This window comes from Rhinolophus hipposideros (genome assembly GCF_964194185.1).
Source record: "Rhinolophus hipposideros genome assembly, chromosome: 13".
Lineage (NCBI taxonomy): Eukaryota > Metazoa > Chordata > Mammalia > Chiroptera > Rhinolophidae > Rhinolophus > Rhinolophus hipposideros.
Window position 1 is genome coordinate 28,463,229 of NC_138059.1, and position 21,649 is coordinate 28,484,877.

The window sequence follows — 21,649 nt, forward strand, 5'->3', positions numbered from 1 at the left end:
GAAAGGATCAATAGTTTTAGCAGTGAAAAGTTAGCTGAGAAAATCAGCAGGTTTGCTACCAGCAGTTTTGCTACTTGACGGGGTAGATATGAAAACCCATGGCTTTCTCAGCTAGAGAGGCAAACTCAATAGGAAACAAGGACAGAAAAATCAGCAGTTTGCTAACGTAAGATTTCAGTCCCACACAGCGTGAATGGCAGACCAGCCAGAAATTTGATAGAGAACCTTGGAAATGAGAGACCCACAGAAAAAAGATAAACTCTCCACACGTATCAGACTGACTAGGAAACTATACCATGTTCAGCGGAAATCCTGAGAGAGCCTGGTAGAAAGTAAAAACCAAGAGTGGCTTGAGAACTGGCTGAACTTTGAATGCACCCCCAATGATACACAGATTGACTGGCAGAGGTTGGAAGCCTTACAAGCTCAAAATGTATGAGCACAACTTCCGCCCAAATATTTGGCTGACAAGTAAGCTATGCAGACACAGGAGTGACCCATAAGAAGTTGGAGATATATACTTGAATAAAAGAAACTCAGCAGAGATATCCACAGCGGGAGACAGAGTCCACACTATAAGTCCAGGTAAGTTATTTAACAGAGAGAGAGAGAGAGGAAAAGATAAAGGAAAGACAAGACAATGCTCAGGAAAATAAATAAGAAACCAGAGCTATCAAATATATCATCTAAAATGTCCAGTTTTTAGCCAAGAAATTATGAGACATGCAAAGAAAGATGAAAATGTGACCCATAACCAGGAAAAAAGTTAGTCAAAGAAATATTAGTTGATGTTGTATTTAGCAGCTATTATCAAGATTTTAAAGCAGCTATTATAAATATGTTTAAAAAATGAAGAAAACCAAGTCAAAGAATAACAGGAAAATATGATGACAATGACAATAAACAGATACTCTCAACAGAGAAATAACTGTAAAAGAAAAGAAATGACAATTCTATAGCTGAAAAATACAACAGCCAAAATGAAATCTTCACTAAATGGACTCAACAGCAGATTTAGGATGGCAGATGAAAGTATTGGTATACTCTTAATAGAGAGCAATAGAAATTATCCACTCTGAAGAACATAGAGGAAAAAATACTAGGGGAAAAAGAAAAAGAAATGATCCAGTAATTCCACTCCTAGGCATCTACCCGGAGAAATCCAAAACTCCAATTCAAAAATCTGTATGCACTCCTATGTTTATTGCAGCACTTTACACAATAGCCAAGATATGGAAACAACCAAAATGCCCATCGGTAGATGACTGGATTAAGAAGCTGTGGTACATTTATACAATGGAGTATTACGCAGCCATAAAGAAGAAAGAAATCTTATCATTTGCAGCAACATGGATGGATCTAGAGAACATTATGTTAAGTGAAATAAGTCAGAAAGAGAAAGACAAGTACCATATGATCTCACTTATATGTGGAATCTAAAGAAAAGACTATGTGAATGAACTAATCAGAAACAGTTTTGGGGACACAAAGAAAAAACCGAGAGTTGTTAGATGGGTGTGTGTGGGGGGATTGGGGATAAGGGGAAAGGTGAAGGGATTTGGAAGCAGCTGGTAACCACAAGATGGCCTCAGGGTTTTTTTTGAAAATTAATTTGGGGAAGGTATTCAATAATGTTGTAAAGATTTTGTTGGGTATCCAATGGACATGTGTCCTATTTGGGAGACCACCTCAGGGATACTGCGGATACCTGATCATGGCATTGTACACCAGAAGCTAAACATTAATGAATGCCAACTATAATTTTATATATATAATGTGATGGTTCAGTGTGAGGTCGGAGAGATAGTGGATGGGGGGAGGGGGGTTCACAGTGTGAGGGATATAAATGATGAACGTCTAAGTATTACCTTGTCTTGTACACCTGAAACTAATAAATAAATAAAAAATAAATAAATAAAAATAAATAAATAAAGAAAGAAAGAACCTGACAGACATGTGGGCAAATATCAAACATATGAACATACATGTAATGGGATTCGTGGGAGAAAAAGAGGCAGCAAAGGAGTTGAAGAAATAATGGCTACAAATTTCCCAAATTTAAGGAAAAACATTAATCTACAGATCCACGCTCAACAATCCCTAATTAAAATATATACAAGAGAACTAAACCTAGGTACGTGACAGTCAAACTGCTGAAACCTGAAGACAAAAATAATATATTGAGAACAGCAAGAGATAACACTCATCCCTAGGAAAAAAAAGGAAAGTCACATACAATGCTCTGAAAGAGGAAAAAAATCCTGTCAACCAAAATTTCTATATCCAAAGAGATTATCCTCCAAAAATGAAAGTGAAGTAAAACATTGCCTTTTACACCAAAGGATCCAAGTATCTGACTGAGTGACTAGAACTGGCTTCTCAAATTTGCAGAATCAAATGAATAGAAAGGTATAATTTATTGTAATTTATAACATTATTTCTTTGAGAAAACACATCTAAAGTTCAAAATTAGAAACACATATTTCCTGTTTCCTCAGTAAAATTTGCAGTTGCCTCCTTCTACTATCACAAGAATAGGATGAAATCCAAATTCTAGGTTAATAAAACCCTAGATATCCTTAATTATAAGCAAAGGTCAGTTGTCCCATGGGAAATTTTTTTTTCCTTTAAAAAATTCCCAGCCTGTACAGAGCAGGATGTGCTGAAATAAAGGGGCATGTACAATCATCTGTAAGAATAAAATTTAAAACTTGATTTGCTGGCTATTTCAACATGGTACACGCACACGCGTGCGCGCACACACACACACACACACACTTCTGAATATGTGTATTGTCATGTAAAATATAATCGTATGTAAAATGTATTTGGTTTGAAGAGTCTACAAAGTATTCCATTCATACTCATTATTCTTAACCCAGAATTTTAACATCCTTTTATTCTCTACTAGTTATATATTTCTGTTTTTGATGTCCTTCTTCTTACACATACGGTAACTTGCTTTTATCATCTTGGTCATTCATTAAAGCTCATGATTTTCATAGATGCTATTATTTTATTATTCAACAACATTCCATTCCACAAATTTACATAATTATTATTTCGAGATTTGGAGAAAAGGTGTCAGGAGCATCTTACATTCCTATGAAATTAAACACTTGTATTTCGTTAGATCCTCTGTTAAAAGATTTAACATCAGTCTTGTACTGTAGGAGCCCATGCTTGAACTTAACTATGTCAGGCTCACTTTATTTGCTCCTGAAAGCATTCTTAATTAACCAAGCTAAGCCCGACAAGAACAGGTAGACAGGCAGTTTCAGGGAGAATGAGATTATGTATGGCAATAATTGGAGCTGCCCTTCACTTTAAAACATACCTCCCCTCATCCCCGATATTTCCTCAAAAATCTCTTCCCATGAATACATCGTAAAAGGAAAACAGAGAGCTTCTAGCACAAGCCAAAAAAAAAAAAGGTAAGCCCATCCCATGTACAATTTTCTTGGATGAGTCAGCTAGCATAAATGCAGTCAAATTTCAGCACAAAATCTTACTCGTGTTCCACAAAGGTGCAACTCTGTGGTGATAACAGATGCTTTCATATTTCACGTTTCATACTCTAGTACTATAGATTATTGACATTTAATATATTTTAGTTGAATGAAATAAGGAATGAATCAGTGAATCTAGAGTATAGTGCTTGAAATTTTGAATTAACCTTAGACTCAACTTTTCTGCTATGTCACTGCTTTTTTAACTTGAATATAATAGGCTTGTACAGCATTTGTAACACCTTTAGGATATTTACTCTGATATGCCTCCTATCAATTAATAACAATATGTTCATCTCAAAGCTTTATATTTTTCTATCCATTGAACATGTTTCAGCATCAAATATTTAAAACTATACAAAATATCAATATCTAGGCATCACCTAATGAATTCTACTTAACAGAAACTTCATTTTAAGTTAAAAATTAACATTTTCTATATTCTAAACTAACTTCATCAACAGGTCTATAATTTAATTTTGCTTTTAATTTTACATTCAACTACCTAAGAACCCTATCAAATATCCCACAAACTGAAACCTGTAAAATTTTTTCTTAATATCTACTTGAAACTTAGGAACTAAGTTTTCCATTAAAAACAATTCTTTTCTGTAGGCTTAATATACTGTTTCATCCATAATTAACAAGAAAATATTTTTGCAAAAAGAATTACCATCTTAAACATCTTAAGTGCTGCAATTTATCAGGAAACAAAAAATTCTCCTTTATTCCCATTTGTAAATCTACCTTCTAGCTATGGACTTTAAAAATTACTTTGAGTTAGTTTAGTTTCTTAATCTGCTTACATTTATGTTATATAATTTCAACCCTGAAATAAGCTTTGTAACATGTATTTGCAACTTGATTTTTCATAGGATGAAAAGTATACTATTTTTAGAAAATACATGATGAAATAATTTCAAATTGCCTAAGGTAGCAACAGGGTAATTACTTATGTCCATGTAAATTTTATGCAATTAAGTTCTTTTTATTCCATAGTGAAGCTCTAAGACTGATGTTACGATTATAATCATTATTTAGCATAAAATTATTTTACCAATCGATGGAATGAATCAATCTTTGACTTAAGAATTTTTACTTGAGAAAATCTTAGTAATAAAATAGCTAGTTGAACAATGTTTAAATATTCCTATTACTACAAAAACATTTTAGTCCACTTGGTTCAGAATTCCTTATCTGTTGAATTGGTCTTAAATACCATAAATCAGAATATTCCTGATATATACAAATCTTTAGTGTATATATACAAATCTTTAGTATATATATACAAATCTTTAGTGTATATTGCCTATCACTTCAACAGCCTATTTTCTTTATAATGTATATCGTAAATTAATTACTTAAAAATTACAATAAATTTGAGATCATACAAGGGGATACATTTCACTATTAATAATGACACCTAAAATCAGACATATATAAAGCTGATGTCTTTAGGGTTTGTCTTTAATATTTTAAGACCCATGATTCTATCTGGAGATTTGCAATCTATCTTCTTGTATTCCTATTCTTGGACTGTTTTCCAAATTGTTCCACCTTCACACTTCCATTCACCCTCTCCCAAAATTAAGTGCAAGGAAGCAGTGTGTTGCACTACTATCAAGAATATAATAATTGAATCAAACATTCCACAATTTGTACATTAGGAGATTGCCATACACATGTATTCTTGCATTTACTCGTACAGAGAAATGAGACCTGTAACAACAGGTCATGTTAGGACCTGGGAAACAGGGGAAACAAAAACTCTCCACAATTGATTTAAAAAAGATCAAACTGGGTATCTTTTGTGCAGTTGCACAAATGGTTGACAACATGGCTATGTAATTAAAGTGAAAAAAAAATGTTGCATTATAATATTAAGATTAAAATGTATAAAATTAGAAAAAGTATAGTGTCTACAATATATGAATTAGCCACTGAACATCATCTCTAGACATTTTTCCAGGTACAGAAGAAGAAGGGGCAGGCAGGGAACACTAGTATCAAGTGAGTCACAAAATTCTAATATAATAGAATAGCTTTAAAACATTTTTTACCATGATCTACAGTAAGAAATATTTTATATTGTGAGCCTATGGTGTATACACACAACACCAAAGAAAAATGTTTTACAGATTAATTACCTTTACTCAGTACCCTTCACTCCGATGTTTTCTACTCTATCCTATTGCAGTCTCCCTCTTTTTAAAAATACTGGTATGACTCACAATTGCTTCTGAAGGGAGGAAGGAAGGAGAATAAGTGGAGGGGCTATAGGTGGAGGGTGGGGAGCGGTGATGGGGGACTTTGCCTCACAAGGAATATTTGGAAATGTCTGTAGATGTTTTGGGTTATTACAACTTGGGGTGGGGATGTTACTGGCATCCAGTGGGTAGAAGCCAAGAATGCTGCTAAACATCTTGCACAAGACAGTCCCGCAAAACAATTTTTCAGCCCCAAATGTCAATAGCGCTGAGAATGAAAAACCAGCTCTGGATTATTTAATAAGGAAATCATATATAAAATTGGAAAGTCAATAGTACTTTTTAAAGCATATGAAAAATATATTTTAAACTTTGGGAGATGTCCAACATTTAAATTCCGAGATACTGTGGCATCAACAATCTAAGACTTATTTCCTCCCATAATATAAAGGTAAATAAAAAGAAAAGAAAATTGCAATTTTCTAACCCACCACAACATATAGGGAAGCAATCAATATAACATGTGAAAAACAAACTATATCATAATGAGGGAAGAGATTAGTGTCACAAATCATACAAAATCAGAGATGGCCAATGCACCTCTCTTCTGAAATCCCATAGTACCATAGTACAATGAGATTATATTGCTATTTATTTTAGACTCTCAATTTTTTGAGAGTAGAAACAATGTCTTATTTATCTTTATATTCTCTTCTAGTTCCAATCCAACACCTTGCAAATAGTAGGCACTAAAAAAGTATTGGACAGAAGAAGGAGTAAACACGTGTCTAGTATTTAGTGAGATATTGGATTACATCTCAAATGATAGCTCAAGTTAGAAGTGTATTATTCTTCCTAGCCTAGAAATACAAGCCTAGTTCAGCATGAAGCAGATACTGGAAGAGGCGAAACTGACACAAATGCATTTTATTATTTAAAGATCAGAGAAGATTCTGAAATGTAGCAGAAGCTATACTGTAACATATAAGGGCCTGCAAAGAATCCTCCTGCAGTGATAATGTTGCTGGGTGCTATTTATACAGTGTTGGTTAACATTTTAGATTATCTGATCCAAATTTGCTTTGCACATTTTTTGAAAGATTTTGCATAAGAATGAAAAGGGACAGAAACATAAAAGACAATGAGAAAGATATCTCACCTGTAAACCCTACTCTTTAGAGTTATTTAACTAGGTACAATAAAGCAAAGGGATGACTATCTGTTAAAAGTTGGTTGATTCTCATGAGAATGATGTACCCACATCCAAATATACAGGAAAAATATCACTAATAACATTTTTGTAATTATTGGGAAGAAGTTTCAAACAGTTAACTACCAAGGATGGCTATGAATTACAATGTCAGGTATCTTTAAAAGTAGCTTCTTCCCAAATCAGACTGATGTTTTTTCAATAAATAATCAAAAATGCTACCCTAAAGATGAAAAGTCAAGATATGACATATTTTAATCTCTTTCCCATATTATTCCAGTCTCTGACTAGCTACTTCTAATCAATGAATACTATTGGGGGTAATAGCAAACAGGAAAAGGTTATTTTATTTAGATTTCTTCCTTCAGAGGAATTAAATTATGATTGTCCGCTGGAAATACAAGTTGGCAGAAACCATACTCCATGAAACAAATTATTAGACAAATGAGAAGGAGGACCATCTCTAAGAGTATCCACTAAGAGCTCAAGTTAGGGGACAACACAGATGTGAGTGACTTGTAGTTTTCTTTCCATATTTCACAAATGTTTTAGTTCTGCTAAATAGTATTATAAAGGATTTTAATTTAACTCATATATAGCTTTTTATTTATGTGAGATTTTTATAAGTGTTTACTTCAAAATCCTGAAACAAACTATAAGCCCTTAGAAGGATGCCATATATAAAAAGCTTTCAAGTATTAGATTGATGCATTTCTGGTTTGGGGGGAGGGTGAAAAGTGAAAGCATTATGTGGTAAAAGTGAAAGCATTACTTTAGCAAAGAATAATAAAAGTATGTAACAGAATCTAAACCAAACCATTAAGAATAACAAAACTATCTTTTTCTTATCTTTTAGTATTTTGATACACTCAGGCAAATACAAAAAACGATCAAACTTAAGATTATTAAATATACTTAAGAAAGTATTGTAGCTTCTGGGAAATATCTATGTGCTCTATGATACTATGAAGATCTACACTTTCTTTTTATAGATCTTTATATTTCAACAAATACAATTTTCTTATTATTTATAACTAAAATGCAACTTGTATGAAATGAGGCTCTAACTTGATTTTTTTTCACCATATGTGCATTTTCCCCAAGCCCATTTGTTGAATCATGTATCTCTTCACCCTTGGTTTGTGGTGATTTTTTTTTTAATCACTTATTTGTTTTAATATGCCACATAGCAAAAGGATTATTTTGTACTGACAGCAATTGAGAAGAAGCAAACACAAGAAAGCTCTGCCTTCCCCCTATTTGCCGAAAAGCTGGACATACATTTGCAAAGGTGACCCCCTTCTCTATCAGGAAGGACAGAAGTTAACCAGAGATAACTCTAGAGATAACTGTGGACCGTTGTAAGCACCAAAGGAATCTAAAACAAACCTTACTAAAAGTAGCCCTTATTTTCCATTGTTTCCCCCGTATACTTGCCTTCCCACAAGGCAAACCCCTAGAAGCTCAGAGTCCCTTTCCTTTGTCTTGTCACCTCTCTAAAAATGTACTGTTCTTTTGTTAAACTGCTTTATAAACCCAAATTCTCACCACCCCTGGGAGTATCTCATAGCTGACTGCTCTTATTTGTAAGCACAATGCACATGATATAAAATGTCAGTTTGTTTTTCTCTTGTTAGTCTGTCTTTTGTCAGTCTAATTTACAGGCCCCCAGCTGATGAAACTATAATGCACAGAAGGGAAAAAAAAGAGTTAAAATTTTCCTCCTCTACACTTTCTGCATTAACTTTATAAATAGCATACTTCAATAAACCAATTGGGATTATGACTAAAATGTTATTAACTCCAAAAGATGATTTGAAAGGAACATGAAATGAATCTCTACTCACATCTTCCTTGTGTTACTCAGAAAAGTTTTATAGTTTTCTTCATGTAGTACCCCTCACTTCTTATTATCTTTGAATCACATTTTCGGTTTTTAGTTTAAAGTACGAACTGCCTTTTATTTACATTTCCTAATCAATTATTTTTTGTACAGTATAAAATGATTCTGGATTAGGAGAGGCCAGTTCCCTCAGTTGGTTAGAGCAAGTTGCTCTTAACAACAAGGTTGCCAGTTCAATCTCCACATGGGCCACTGTGAGCTGCGCCCTCCAAAACTAGATTGAAACAACTACCTGACTTGGAGCTGATGGGTCCTGGAAAAACACAAAATAAATTTAAAAAAAAAAACATGCTATATTAATTTCACATCTAGCTGCCTTCTTGAATTCCATTATTGATTTCCATTCATTCTTATGAACAAGAAATCAATTATTCCTCAAATAGTGTCAGAAAATTGTGTGTGGAGGGGTTTGGTACAAAGAATTCATATTAGATAATCCCCTATCTGATTTATTTTGTCATACACCAAAATAAATCACAGAAAGATTAAAAAGTTAAAGTTTAAAAAATAAATAATAAAAACATGAGAAAATATACAGTTAAATATTTAACTGATTTGGGGATGAATAAAGCTTCTGAGAATAAAAGGAATAGAAAAAAAATCACCAAAGATGCAAAGAATTAGCTATCTTAAATTGACTATTTCCAAATAACCAAAAAAATATGTAGATAAACATCAAAATGAGAAATATATTTGGAACAGATGACAGTTTAATTGGTAAAATCCTAATCATGTGAAAAGCTCTCATAAGTCAGTAAGACAGAAAAGCTCTTATAAATCAATAAGACTATAATTAATACCCAATAGGAGCATGGGAAGAAGAAATAAAAGGAATAAATAGATAATTCACAGAAGATACCAAACACCAATAAACATACAAAATCAAATTCAAATTAAAATGACAAATAGATAGCATTTTTTTGTGGTCAGTTCAACAGGCAGAGACTTGATTCATCTAGCCTGAAAGCTTAAGCATATCTGCTTCATGAAAGCATATGAAAGGAACATGGAGTGTTATAACCTTTTTGGAAAGCAGGTTGGTAATCTGAATTAAAAACTTAAAAAAAATCAAATCACGAATATGTATTTGTGAAATACTCAGAGATATAGGCAAAAAAATATGTATAAAGATAACCATTATAATATTATTTATATTAACAGAAGCAACTGCAATGCCCCCATATAAAGGAAGAGTTAGTTTGTGGTATGTCCTTACAATAGAACATTAATGTAGCCTTTTAAAATACATTTCTGAAGAACATTTAATGGCTGGAAAAAAGCTAATGATATGACATCAATTAAAAAAATTGAAACACAAAATTATATATATAGTATGATATCAATTTTATAAATATGTAAAATATGAATGCATAGGAAAAGGGGAAGAAAATACAACAAAATGTTAATAATGGTTATAGTTGGGGAAAAAGATTATGGATAGCTTGTATTTCATTCTTTTACACTTTGAGGAATTTTTCAGATGTTCTACAGTAAACATATTGTTACTTTTAAAAGGAAACACAAAAATGTTATTTTTACAACTATAGCTAAAAGGTTTTTAAAAGTATGCCACCAAGTGGGGCAAGAAAATTCTTAGAAACAAAGTAAAAAAAAAATTTTTAAATCAGCAGACTTACAGAAAAAAAATCACTTTTTATAACTTAAAATTTTCTTCACATAACCAACACCATTAAAAGATTTTAAAATAAAGTGTAATAAATATGACTACCAATATCTAACGTTTAAATGTTTACTCAGAAATACAACCTAAAAAGAAAACTCCTTATCTACTCAATTACAGGGAACTGTGATTAGAATAGAGTAGCTTACCTTTCTCACTGACACTCTCACTTTCAATCTCAACATCATCACAACTTGTATATTCAGGTGTGGAAGCTAATTCCTCCTCTGAACTGCTCAGTGAAACCTGGCGCATTTTACCTCCTTTCTTTGATTTATGAGGCTTTGGTGGTGGTGGTCTCACTGACTCTGACTGGTCAGAACTGAGAGAATCATTCCTTAGCATGGTTTCCATTTTTTCCCGTTTTGTTTTCCTCACAGCAGAGCTAGGATCTAAGTGGTGTTGTTTCCTCAGTGAGTCAGTACGTCTCATGTCTTGTCTATCAATGGGGATTGGACTCCTCCGGGGGGTAGGAGGGCTATGGTTTGTGGTCCTTTGTGGATAAGAACTTGGTCCCTGAGCCTCTCGAGTTCTTTCCATTGAGTAAGATCGCTGACTTTCCATGGCAGCTCTACGTTCAGATATAGATCTTTGCCTCGATGGTCGTTCCATCCTTAGCATAGACATCCTAGAATCTTCTAGTTCCGCATTTGCCAAAGAAACATCGCTGTGCCTTCTCTCATGCCGTGCTCTGGACACTTCCGCATGAATACGCATTTGTTCTTCATAGGGCTGTGGCTTTACTGGGTAACGGGCCAAATTGGGGTCACTTCGATAGCGTGCCTGGTATTCCTCTTCTCTCCTTTGTCTTTCATATTCGTCTCTACTCTCCACATCCTCATCATCGACAATATATTCTTTGGAATGCCTATGACTTCTCCTGTTGGAGTCCCTATAATTTATATGATCAGACTCTTCATAAAACTGAGGTTCAGGTTGAGAGCGCCTGTCAACATAATCTGAAGGAGACCTAGGCATTGCGCTATCCGAAGTAGCATACTGTGAATATTCCTCTCTTTCTTCCCTTTGGTCGTATCTTCTATTCTGATCTCTGGACACTGATGGACTTCTTTTCCTAAGTAACCAAAGAAAAAGAATGATGAAGAGCAACATTCAAATAATTTTACATTTTGCTGATTCACTGGCAGGTTGACAGATAGATTCAAATAGTTCTTTTGCTTTCTTTTTTTAATTTCATTTTAAAGTCATGCCATAACAAAAGATTTACTTATATTCACTTTATTCAGTTCAAATAGGAAATTGTAACGGTACTTTTGATGTGGTTATTGAATGCATCATACATTAGATAAAAATATACTTATGCCCTGAAATTAGGTAACCACCATATTCTGCTGCTACGAAGTGGACTTTATTCTAATTTCTTTGCTTGGTTCAATATACTTCAGCTATCTCCCAACTGTTATTCAGAGGCTTAAAAAATAATAATAACAATTCCCCTTTCCATTCTCTCTATTCCTGACACCTTGGTATGAAAGTTACCTGAAAACATAATGAAGCCAAACTGACTTGGCTAAAGAGTTGAATACCAAATATATGGTGACGTAAGGAGAGCTGACTCTGTGTGGTGAACACACAGTGTGATATATAGATGATGTATTACACCTGAAACTAAATGTAACTTAACTAACCACTGTCACCCCAATAAACTTTGATTTAAATAAAAAGTTGAATACTTTTTGTCCAAAACTGTTGGCTCTTAAAATTCACCACTCGTTCATGCAGATCACTCCTACTATTGGTTCATCTAAATCTTCATCTTATCATTATATCTCTAATCCTTCCTTACTGCTCTAATTTGAGATAAGCAATCTAAATAAATAACAATAATACTGATTTATTCATCACAAAACCCCTAGAAGTGAGAAAGCCCTGCTATTCATTCCATCTTCATTAAGATTCAGGCCAGCTCCATGACACTTGTCTTCTCTGTCTTCATATCTGACTCCTCATATTTCCTTACAGTCTCAGAAGATACTGTGTATTGTTCTCAACCTGCTCCTCTAATACTGGTACGACCTGGTGGGCCTGGCAATCACACTTAGTATTAATACTCTTTGCTAACAAAAATATTCACAGATGCCTCTTCTCTGGCAAGAACTCAGATAATGTCAACCATTAGCCATGACCATTAGCAGTGGTACTAGAATCCTGAAGAAGACAGAAAAGGTGTATAATAACTGTTAACGGCGATTTTGTCTGAACACATGAAGAACAGATAGTGAAATAGTGGGTCAGTTGAATTTAAAGATGACCAACATTAGACAGCTCAGCTTAGACAATATTATTTTGGGCCAAAATGCAAGAGCAAAGAAGTTCTGCAACCCAACATATCATCACTGTCCTCTAAAGTCTCCTCTGTGTCCCCAAACCCTTTTCCCCCATATCTGGAATACAGTCTGCCAACGTATCAATTAGGGTTCATTAAGGAAAATAGAAGTCACTCTAGGTTTTCCAGGTAGGAAGGGTTTTAATACAGGAATCAGAAGCTACACAATTATTGAACAAGATAGGGGAATGAAGTCCAGAGAAGTTAATACTGCTGTTCTTAACCTGAAAAATAAAAGCAATGGTTCTCAAAATGGTCATTAGGAAGTGGCTGTGAATCTCAAGAGTCTTTGGGAATTTGCCACCAATTATCTAGGAGGCCTACTCATCAGGGTGGTCAATTAACAGGATTTTGCCCAGGAGCCACTAAGACTTTCACATCTGCCCATCTGCCAGCCAACAACTGCTGCTTGACAATAATGGATTCTGTATCTCTTCCATCTGTCAAATCTCACACAAATGCATTATCAAGTTAGACTCCAATCTGGAACCACAAAGGGAAAAGTATCATAGTAAATGCTCCCCTAAATGTTTTGTGATTAAGCAAGTGGATGTGATCTTTTTTTTTTTACATTTACATTCTTATATTTACGAATAAATATAAAACATTTAGGACTTAATTACAAATCTTTTAGGTTACAATTGTTACACAAAATATACTCCTACAGTTTAAAATATACAATCAAAACAGAGCACTCGAAATAATTTTTATGGTATTAACTCACATAATATCCAAATATGTGTGTCTGTTATGCATAATTCATTTTAAATTTTGTCATTATTTGTATACATATGATTAAAGAAAAAATACATTAGCATGGCAGCAATGTATCATGAAAAGAACACTAGAATTGAGGGATCTGGGTTTCTTAGTCTTACTTTTACCATTAACCAGTTATTTGAACCTATATGGTCATTTATGCTTTGAGAGTGTAGGTTTTAAAATGAGACACAGATTATACACTTTAATTTATATATCATTTTAATAAATATGTATTATTAGTCTGGTGCAAAAGTAATTGCGGTTTTTACAATTTTTTTTTTTAATTGTTTAAACCGTGATTACTTTTACACCAACCTAATAGTTAAGAAGTAAATGCCACACTACAATATAGACTGGGAATACAGAAATTAGTAAGAATCCCTTGATTTTGAGAGGCTAAATGATTCTAAAACCCTCTTCCATTTCTTAGGGACTATGATCTTATAATATTGATACCCTACTTCATCAAGTTAATATGTCTAAATGAAAGCTTAAAACATAGCAAGAAACAATCAGGATAGTCCTGTCAAGATGTAATTAACTGAGTGATGCAATTTTCAACATATTCACATCTCATTAACTGGCTATTGATTTATATCTACTTACTTTACTAAAATACTGGGATAATTAAGGAAATCTACAGAATCAGTTCCTTCTTAAATTGACCACTTAACCTCCATTTGCTACAGACTTTATGTTAGGAATTCAAATACATTTTGGTATGTTAAAACCAACATAATAATTATTTGCAATGTAAGTTAATAAAGATATTTGTCTCTAAAAACATAACAGTTATCCATAGGCTTATTTAACACCAAGAAATTGATACTGTTTTAAGAGTCAATTTCAGTGTTTCACAGCTTTATACGGGGTACATAAGGAATATATTTTTTATTTCATTCAGTGATTATTTAATGAAATTCTAATTTCCATAAAATTCAATATAGGCTGAATAGGAAATTATATAGCTATCTATAAATACATGACTTTAGGAGACATAGAAATGGAAAAATGTGATTTCTTAAAGAATTACTGCATTAGCATGGACTAGTAAGATGAGCTCATTAGCTGAAGCTCTCTTTTGTGCCTTTGTATTTCCTCAACATAATACTACTACTCATCTTATTTACAATTAACTAATTAGTGCCCTGTGCTGTCCACTATACTTTAAAACCTTGAACCAGAAAAGACTGTGTCTAATATACCTTTGTATCTCTATTATGTATTCATTCACTCAACAAACATTTATTTAGGGTTTACTATGTGCCAGGTTTGATTCTAGTTGTTGGAAATAAAACAGAGAAAAGATAAGGTCTCTGTGACCTAAAGAAGCTTTCTTTCTAGTAGGGGAGACAGGCAGTAAGCATATAAATAAATACATTAAGTTTATATAGTGATAAACACTACAAAAAAAATTGAAACAATAAAAACAAACCAGTGACTAAGGGAAACTACTTTCTGTATAGAAGGTCTTTCTGAAAAGATACATTTGAACTAAGACCTGAATATATACTGAGGGTGCCAAAAAAATGTACACACATTTTAAGATAATGTGTATACAGTTTTTTGGCACCCCAGGTAGTTATACTAAATATAGCCTATTTATATAAAATATACAACTCCACTGAAAATGTTTTGTGTTTCTCATTAAGTTGTTATTATTTTTAAAGTTTTTTTTACTCAAAGCTGTCTTATAACATATACATCTACTGAATTCTTAATTGCTGCTTTATCAAATCAAGGATTTTCCAAGGTAGTTGTAGTTGACCTCTAGAATCCACCTCAAGGCAGCCCACTAAGCCTTTTTCACATACCGCTTCCCTTTCAAAAGATTTCATGCTCCCAAACTGGATAAATTCCAATTCCCCATTATACCTGACCTGAGTTGAAAGTCAAAAGTAAAACAAGCAAATGAAATCAAAATGAATAAATATAGTTTTATCATACTATGAAAATTACTTAAATGCTTTAAGTTTGTTAAAACAAATTAATCTCTGAAATGTGAAAAAACAAGGCTATACAAGAAGGAGAAGTAACAAATTTCAGAAAATGTTAAGGGGGAAATTGGATATTTTGAAGGCAATTCAACATAATGGTGACCTTCTTCCTCACTGCACTTTTTCCCTAGGTAATCTTATCCATTTCTATCCAGGAATATCTCTAATACCCGTCACATGTTAAGTTTCATGAAGACTGGCAACCTGGATCCAAGGAGGCTGGCATATAACAGGTGCTCAATAAACATCTGATGAATTCAATAATTAATTAATTCTCCCTTAAATTATCTCTACTTTTCATGGCTTGCTCTTTTTTCCTACACCGAAACCCTCTGATTTGCTAAAATAGTCTAGTTCTTCTCTTTCCCCTACTACCCCCATGGTAGTAATGGCACCTCAAGTGAAAGGAAGAAAGTACTTATATTAGTAGTGGAATTTAGCTGTATTATATGTTAACTGAGGTTTTTTTTGTTGGGCTTCAGACACCAACTGTTGTTTGTAAAATGACTTCTTTGGCAAAATGTATTTTGAGATCAATCACTTTACAATCAAACATTTAGGAAAAGAAACCTCTTTGTAAATTAGGGATTTTTAGAAATATATGTATTTAACATCACATTGGTTATTATAGGACAGAAGTAGGAAAAACAATTGAAGAAAGGAAGACTTCATTCCCTAAGATTGAAAGTAGGGTATAAATAAAGTGATATAGTTAGTCTTTATAACACAAGGAATATATTCTATTTGATTGATAAATAAGAATACTTATAGAATTCAGTTCTACCAGAAGAAAGGTTATTAATGAGTCGTTAGCAAGCCCTATGAGTGCCTTTTTAAAAATCATACCTTCAATTAATTAATTTCAACATTAAATCCAGCAATCACTTTATTCTAGAGATTATGAAATTTGCCTGAAGCATGTGAATCATACTGTAGATACTGATTTGTACTGGATTTAAGTAAAAATAGAACAGTCGTCATGATTTCTGAAATTGGGATGACTACTGCCACTGTTACTTAACGTGGAGTTAGGTTTTAAAAAATACACTTTAACATTATAGTACTGTACAGTATATTAAAGCTGATGCTAGAAGTCAGGCAAGATTTCATTCTAAGAATATTCTTACCAAATAATGAAGAATTTGATATCAGTTACTCCAAAATATTAAAATACTTGCCAAAATAATTTTAACAACCATATTGTGAATTATGGCATTTTATACTCTCCTTTGAATTAAAACTGCTATGTTTCTTAGACATTATATTTTTTTTCAGGAACTGATGAAAATTCAAGTACTCTACCTCTAATCTCTATCTTTATTACTGACCTTTATAAACATACCTTAGCATTTATTATTATAAAAATGGAAAACATTTCATAGGTAAAATAATACAATGATAAATTTTATATTTCTCTAAACAATCATGAAGCATTTAACAGTATTTAACCCATAAATTATGGTTCAGAAAAATGAAGCAATTCATTTAGATGTTTTATATCACTTAATCCTTCAACAATTCTGAGAATTTAAAGGGCAGAATCCAAAATTATACCTTTCTTTATAATAAAATGTACTTATGATGTAATGCCTTGATTTTTACTCCTATGCATTTTATTAACCCCTGCTTTCACTGATAATACAATGTCAGCAAGTGTTTATATTTACTTTATATTTACATATCTGTTCATCTTACTTCTTTTATCTAAACCTAGGTTGTTATAATTATTTTCTCTTTCATCACATTATAGTCATCTTAACTGGAACCAGTTTATAGAAAATCACATCTGGAAATATCCTCTTTCTACCTTAATGAATAGAATTTCTGTTCATTGCTTATAATTTTTGTTATATGGACTAATCAATCTATTTCTAAATATTCTAGCTATGTATTCACACTTGATTAAGCATAATAGTTTAAGCAAACAACTCTACAAATAAATTTCCTTAAAATTCCATGTCTAAAAATTATACTGACTGATGGGGAAATTCCAAATAAAAAGATTCTTTACCAATTAAAGTCACTTTCCCAATTACCCAAAGGCATTCTCAATTTACATAATGTATATTAATTTATCATTCTTTTACAATAGTTTAATATTTACAACCTTTACCATTCTATGTGGTTTCTATTACTATGCCACCTGTATACAGCAATACTGACCATATATACTATATATATATAATAATCAAGGTTCTGAAAATACAATCCAGTAAACATTTAAAAATATTTATAAGAATAGTGAAAGGATAAATGGAAATTTTAAGTTTTAATATTCATATATTTTTAACTCTTAAGACCTATGCAATTTTTAAGAATAATAATGACACTAAAAGTAAAGTGAAGAATTTAAAGATTACTAATTTCTGGAAATTCAAATTTTATATTACAGTTAAGTACTATATAGGAAAATCCTTTACTTATAATCTTTATTAGTAGAGATCATTAAACAATCGTCATTTTATAAATAAAAGGATAGAAACATTTAAAGAATCAATAATCTGAGAAAAGACCTTCATCTGTTTTAAAGCTTCATAAAGCATGGATAGTGCTAAATAAATTAAAATGATACCTCATTAATTCAATTACACATACTAACCATATAGTTTAAGCATAACATTTTAATCAAATTCGAAAAATAGAAGCTGTTAAAACACATTAAATCAAGGACTTAATAGAAATATAAAATCCTATAAAACATGAAATATATAGGTTCCATTCCTATAGTTCCTACAAAAAGCTTTTAACAGGTCAAACCATTTATATTCATTACAAAACATAAAATAGATCAATCTTTTTTTCCACATCACAATATTTAACACATTATTATAGTTTTACCTTCTGCTCAACCAATGCACATCTGCTAAGCATGAAGCATCATGTTGACAAAAATACATTAACAGTGCCAGGCAGTGCTTTCATTTAATCCTTCTAGCTCGAGCAAAATCATAGGAGTCATCCTTAATCAGATGATTTGAAACTCTCTGCTGCTTACAAACACTGTATTTCAAAAGTCAATTACTAAAAAAAATTACACATAAAATAACACTTATTCAAGGATGGAGTCATAAAATCCTCTAGTGATGAGCCTGTTAAGGAAAAGGTTATTTTTTAATGCTGTTACTCTGTGGCTGCATATAGCTCCAGGTCAAGTAAGAATGTACCCTGTAAGGAGGATTATGGGACTTAGCTGATTAGTGAGTGCCTCACAATACTGAAAACCAAATGCATTTCAGGGCACTATACTTAAAACGAACAGAAGCAGAAATTTGTAAACCATGTTGTCCTATATGAATTACAATATTTTTAAATTAACAAAATTCATTGTTTGTTATTGATAAGCCTAACTGTACTGCTTTCACTATAAAATGTATAGTGATAATAAAAGGTATTGATATTTTAACAGATTTATTCTATGATTTCTTTTCAATTATTCAATAACAAGTTTTTTAATCTTTACTAAAAAGAGAATGCCACCCCAAAGGGCTAATGGGTTTCTATAGAAGGGTTTCTATAGAAATTTAATAAAAGAACTAATGTGTTCCATGAACTGAGAGGTTGGTTAGACACTGAGTTTAAATCAAGTTTTGCTCACTTTATCAATTAAACTCTCACTGCCTGTATTTAGTCATTAAAAAAATTAAAAATACAGAAGAAGATAACATCACAGATTCCTTTCTAGGAAAAGTCAATTATCAAGTGTTACTATTACACTTCTCAGAATTACATTTAAGTGATTCCAAACAAAGTTAAATAAAACTGACAAAAGGTCAGTGTCTGAAGAGTGAGGAGAAATCCAAAAGTACTGTACTGCTTTCTCGTCTCACGAATTTCAAGTTTAAAGAGAGTCTGGGGACCTGTGGTAGCACCATTCAACTATTTGTGCAGTATTCATCTGCAGAATCCTCTCCCATAATTGAGTATAGATGGATTTGGAGAGATTGTAGAAGGGCTGAGGATAAATAAATGCCTTTTTCCCCTCTGAGATTCCTAACAAAGACTTGTAGATTCTTCAAATAGAAATGCAATAAAAATTCAAGGTAAATGATCTTTATAGAAATATTAACCAATAATAAAATTCAACCATTTAGTTCACAGCAGACTGAAAAAAAATTACACAGAATATTTTGATTCTTCCAAACTGGTAAGAGTCCAGATGATTTCAAAAACAACATTACAGCTGATGCTAGAATAGCAAACCTTCTTTACTTTTTCTTCCATTCACTTTTACCACATCAGTGAGTTATCTTAGCAGTGTTCTCCCAACTATAATGCACACTCTGCTGCCAATCATCTCCTTCCCATTAACCTTATTTCTAGCTCCTCTTATTTATTCACCCGAACTCTCATTTGCATTATTTCTAACACCAGTACTGCTTTCCCTCTACTCTCTACTGATATTTCTAGGTCTTCAATTTCCTCCTCCCTACCCATCAAGTTTATATTGTCTTGTTAGGACTACTTCTCCCATTTTTAACTTTTTTTAACATTAAAAAAAAATTCCCTCAGTTAAGTATTTCCTATGCATTCAAATTTATGATGACTCAATTTGGGCTTTAAAAAGTTTTCATTAGAGACTTACAGTGGAGTAGGTAAATGCTGTGCTTCCCTCTTCTCACATCCACATCAAAATTACAACTAAACTACAGAATAACTATCATTAAGGATTGCCTGAAATCTAGCTGAACTGAAGCCCTACAACTAAGGAAATACAGAACAAGACATGTTGAGACGGGTACAAGGGGCTGAGATGAAGAACACACCCACGTGTGGCAGTTAAAAATCTGGAAGGATAGCACAGCTGCAAAGTTTCTCTAGGAGGAGCAAGGAGTCCCAGGCTCACATCAAGCTCCCCAGCCCAGGGCTACAGTGCTGGGAGGAGAGGTCTCCATAACTTCTGGCTGTGAAAAGCAGCAGAGATTGTGGCTGAGTGAGAAGGAAAGCTGTTAAAGTCCTAGACATCCTCTTACAGTGCTCGTGCACAGACTTGCTCAATGATAAACTCACTCATTCTGAGCTCCTGCCCTGGGGAAGCAGTTTGAAAGTCACCTGGGACATACAGGGAGGAGCTAAATTTTCTGGCTTCAGGACTAGGGCAGGAGGAGAGGCTTTCTCCCAGACATAAGTGCTGGCAGGCACCATTATTCCTTTGTTGAGCCCTCCCCACATCTGGCATGCAGACTCCATCCACCTGGCTAACACTGCTGGGCCCACCCTGGTGATTAACTAAGACCCTGCCACACCCAAATTGTAAGCCCACCCAGTGGGCTTCCAGTGACTTTTCCATACAAATGAACTGTCTTAACTCATGCTACAGACTTTCCTAAAATCTTTAAAAGTTTCATAAGCCTCAGGCAGGCAGCACCTGGCATCAGTGTGCTCCGTACCACTTGCTGAGCAGACCCAAGCCTGGCACGAATAGCAGCCAGCCTCATTTCAAAGCATGGCCTCTCCCAGGCAGCTCTAAGCCCAGCCCAAGTGGCAACCATCTGCACATCACTTTGTAGCTTTTACCAAAGAGCCCCAGGCAGGACACAGAAGCAGATAAACTCAGCTTGTAATAGAGCCCCCCCAAGAGGCCCCAAAACTAACACACCTGGTGGTCAGCTTCAGACCACACCTGAGCAACTCCATAAAAGACACACCCAAAGAGAAGAGAGGTAGGCACCAGAGACCTACTAAAGCAAATCCTGCCTTTAGAATCAGCCCTTGTATACACAGTTCCTCCCTTATAGCCACTGTCAGTCCTCACACCAATCAGCCTTAGGGGCAATCCCTCCCATTGATGTGCAAACAACCAAGGCTCAACTGCAACAGGAGGACACACACAACCCACACAGGGACACACCTGGAGCACCTGACTCAGGTAAACAGGGAGACTAAGCCCACAGGACACCTACTACATAAGGCCACTCCACAAAGACTGGGAGACATAGCAGCCCTACCTACTACATAGAAACAAACACAGGCAAGTGACCAAAATGGGGAGACAACGAAACATGTCTCAAATGAAAGTACTAAACAAAATGAAGA

General features: G+C 33.6%; 1 protein-coding gene across 50 annotated transcripts in view; it reads right to left on the bottom strand.

Annotated features, from left to right (window-relative positions):
* Positions 1–21,649, bottom strand: part of RIMS2 (regulating synaptic membrane exocytosis 2) — a 593,954-nt gene that overhangs the window by 304,732 nt on the left and 267,573 nt on the right. For all 50 annotated transcript variants that reach the window (XM_081070132.1, XM_081070114.1, XM_081070124.1 and 47 more), the window contains one exon: positions 10,660–11,585. In XM_081070132.1, the coding sequence (XP_080926258.1) occupies positions 10,660–11,585 (926 nt within the window). The remainder of the gene's footprint in view (positions 1–10,659; positions 11,586–21,649) is intronic.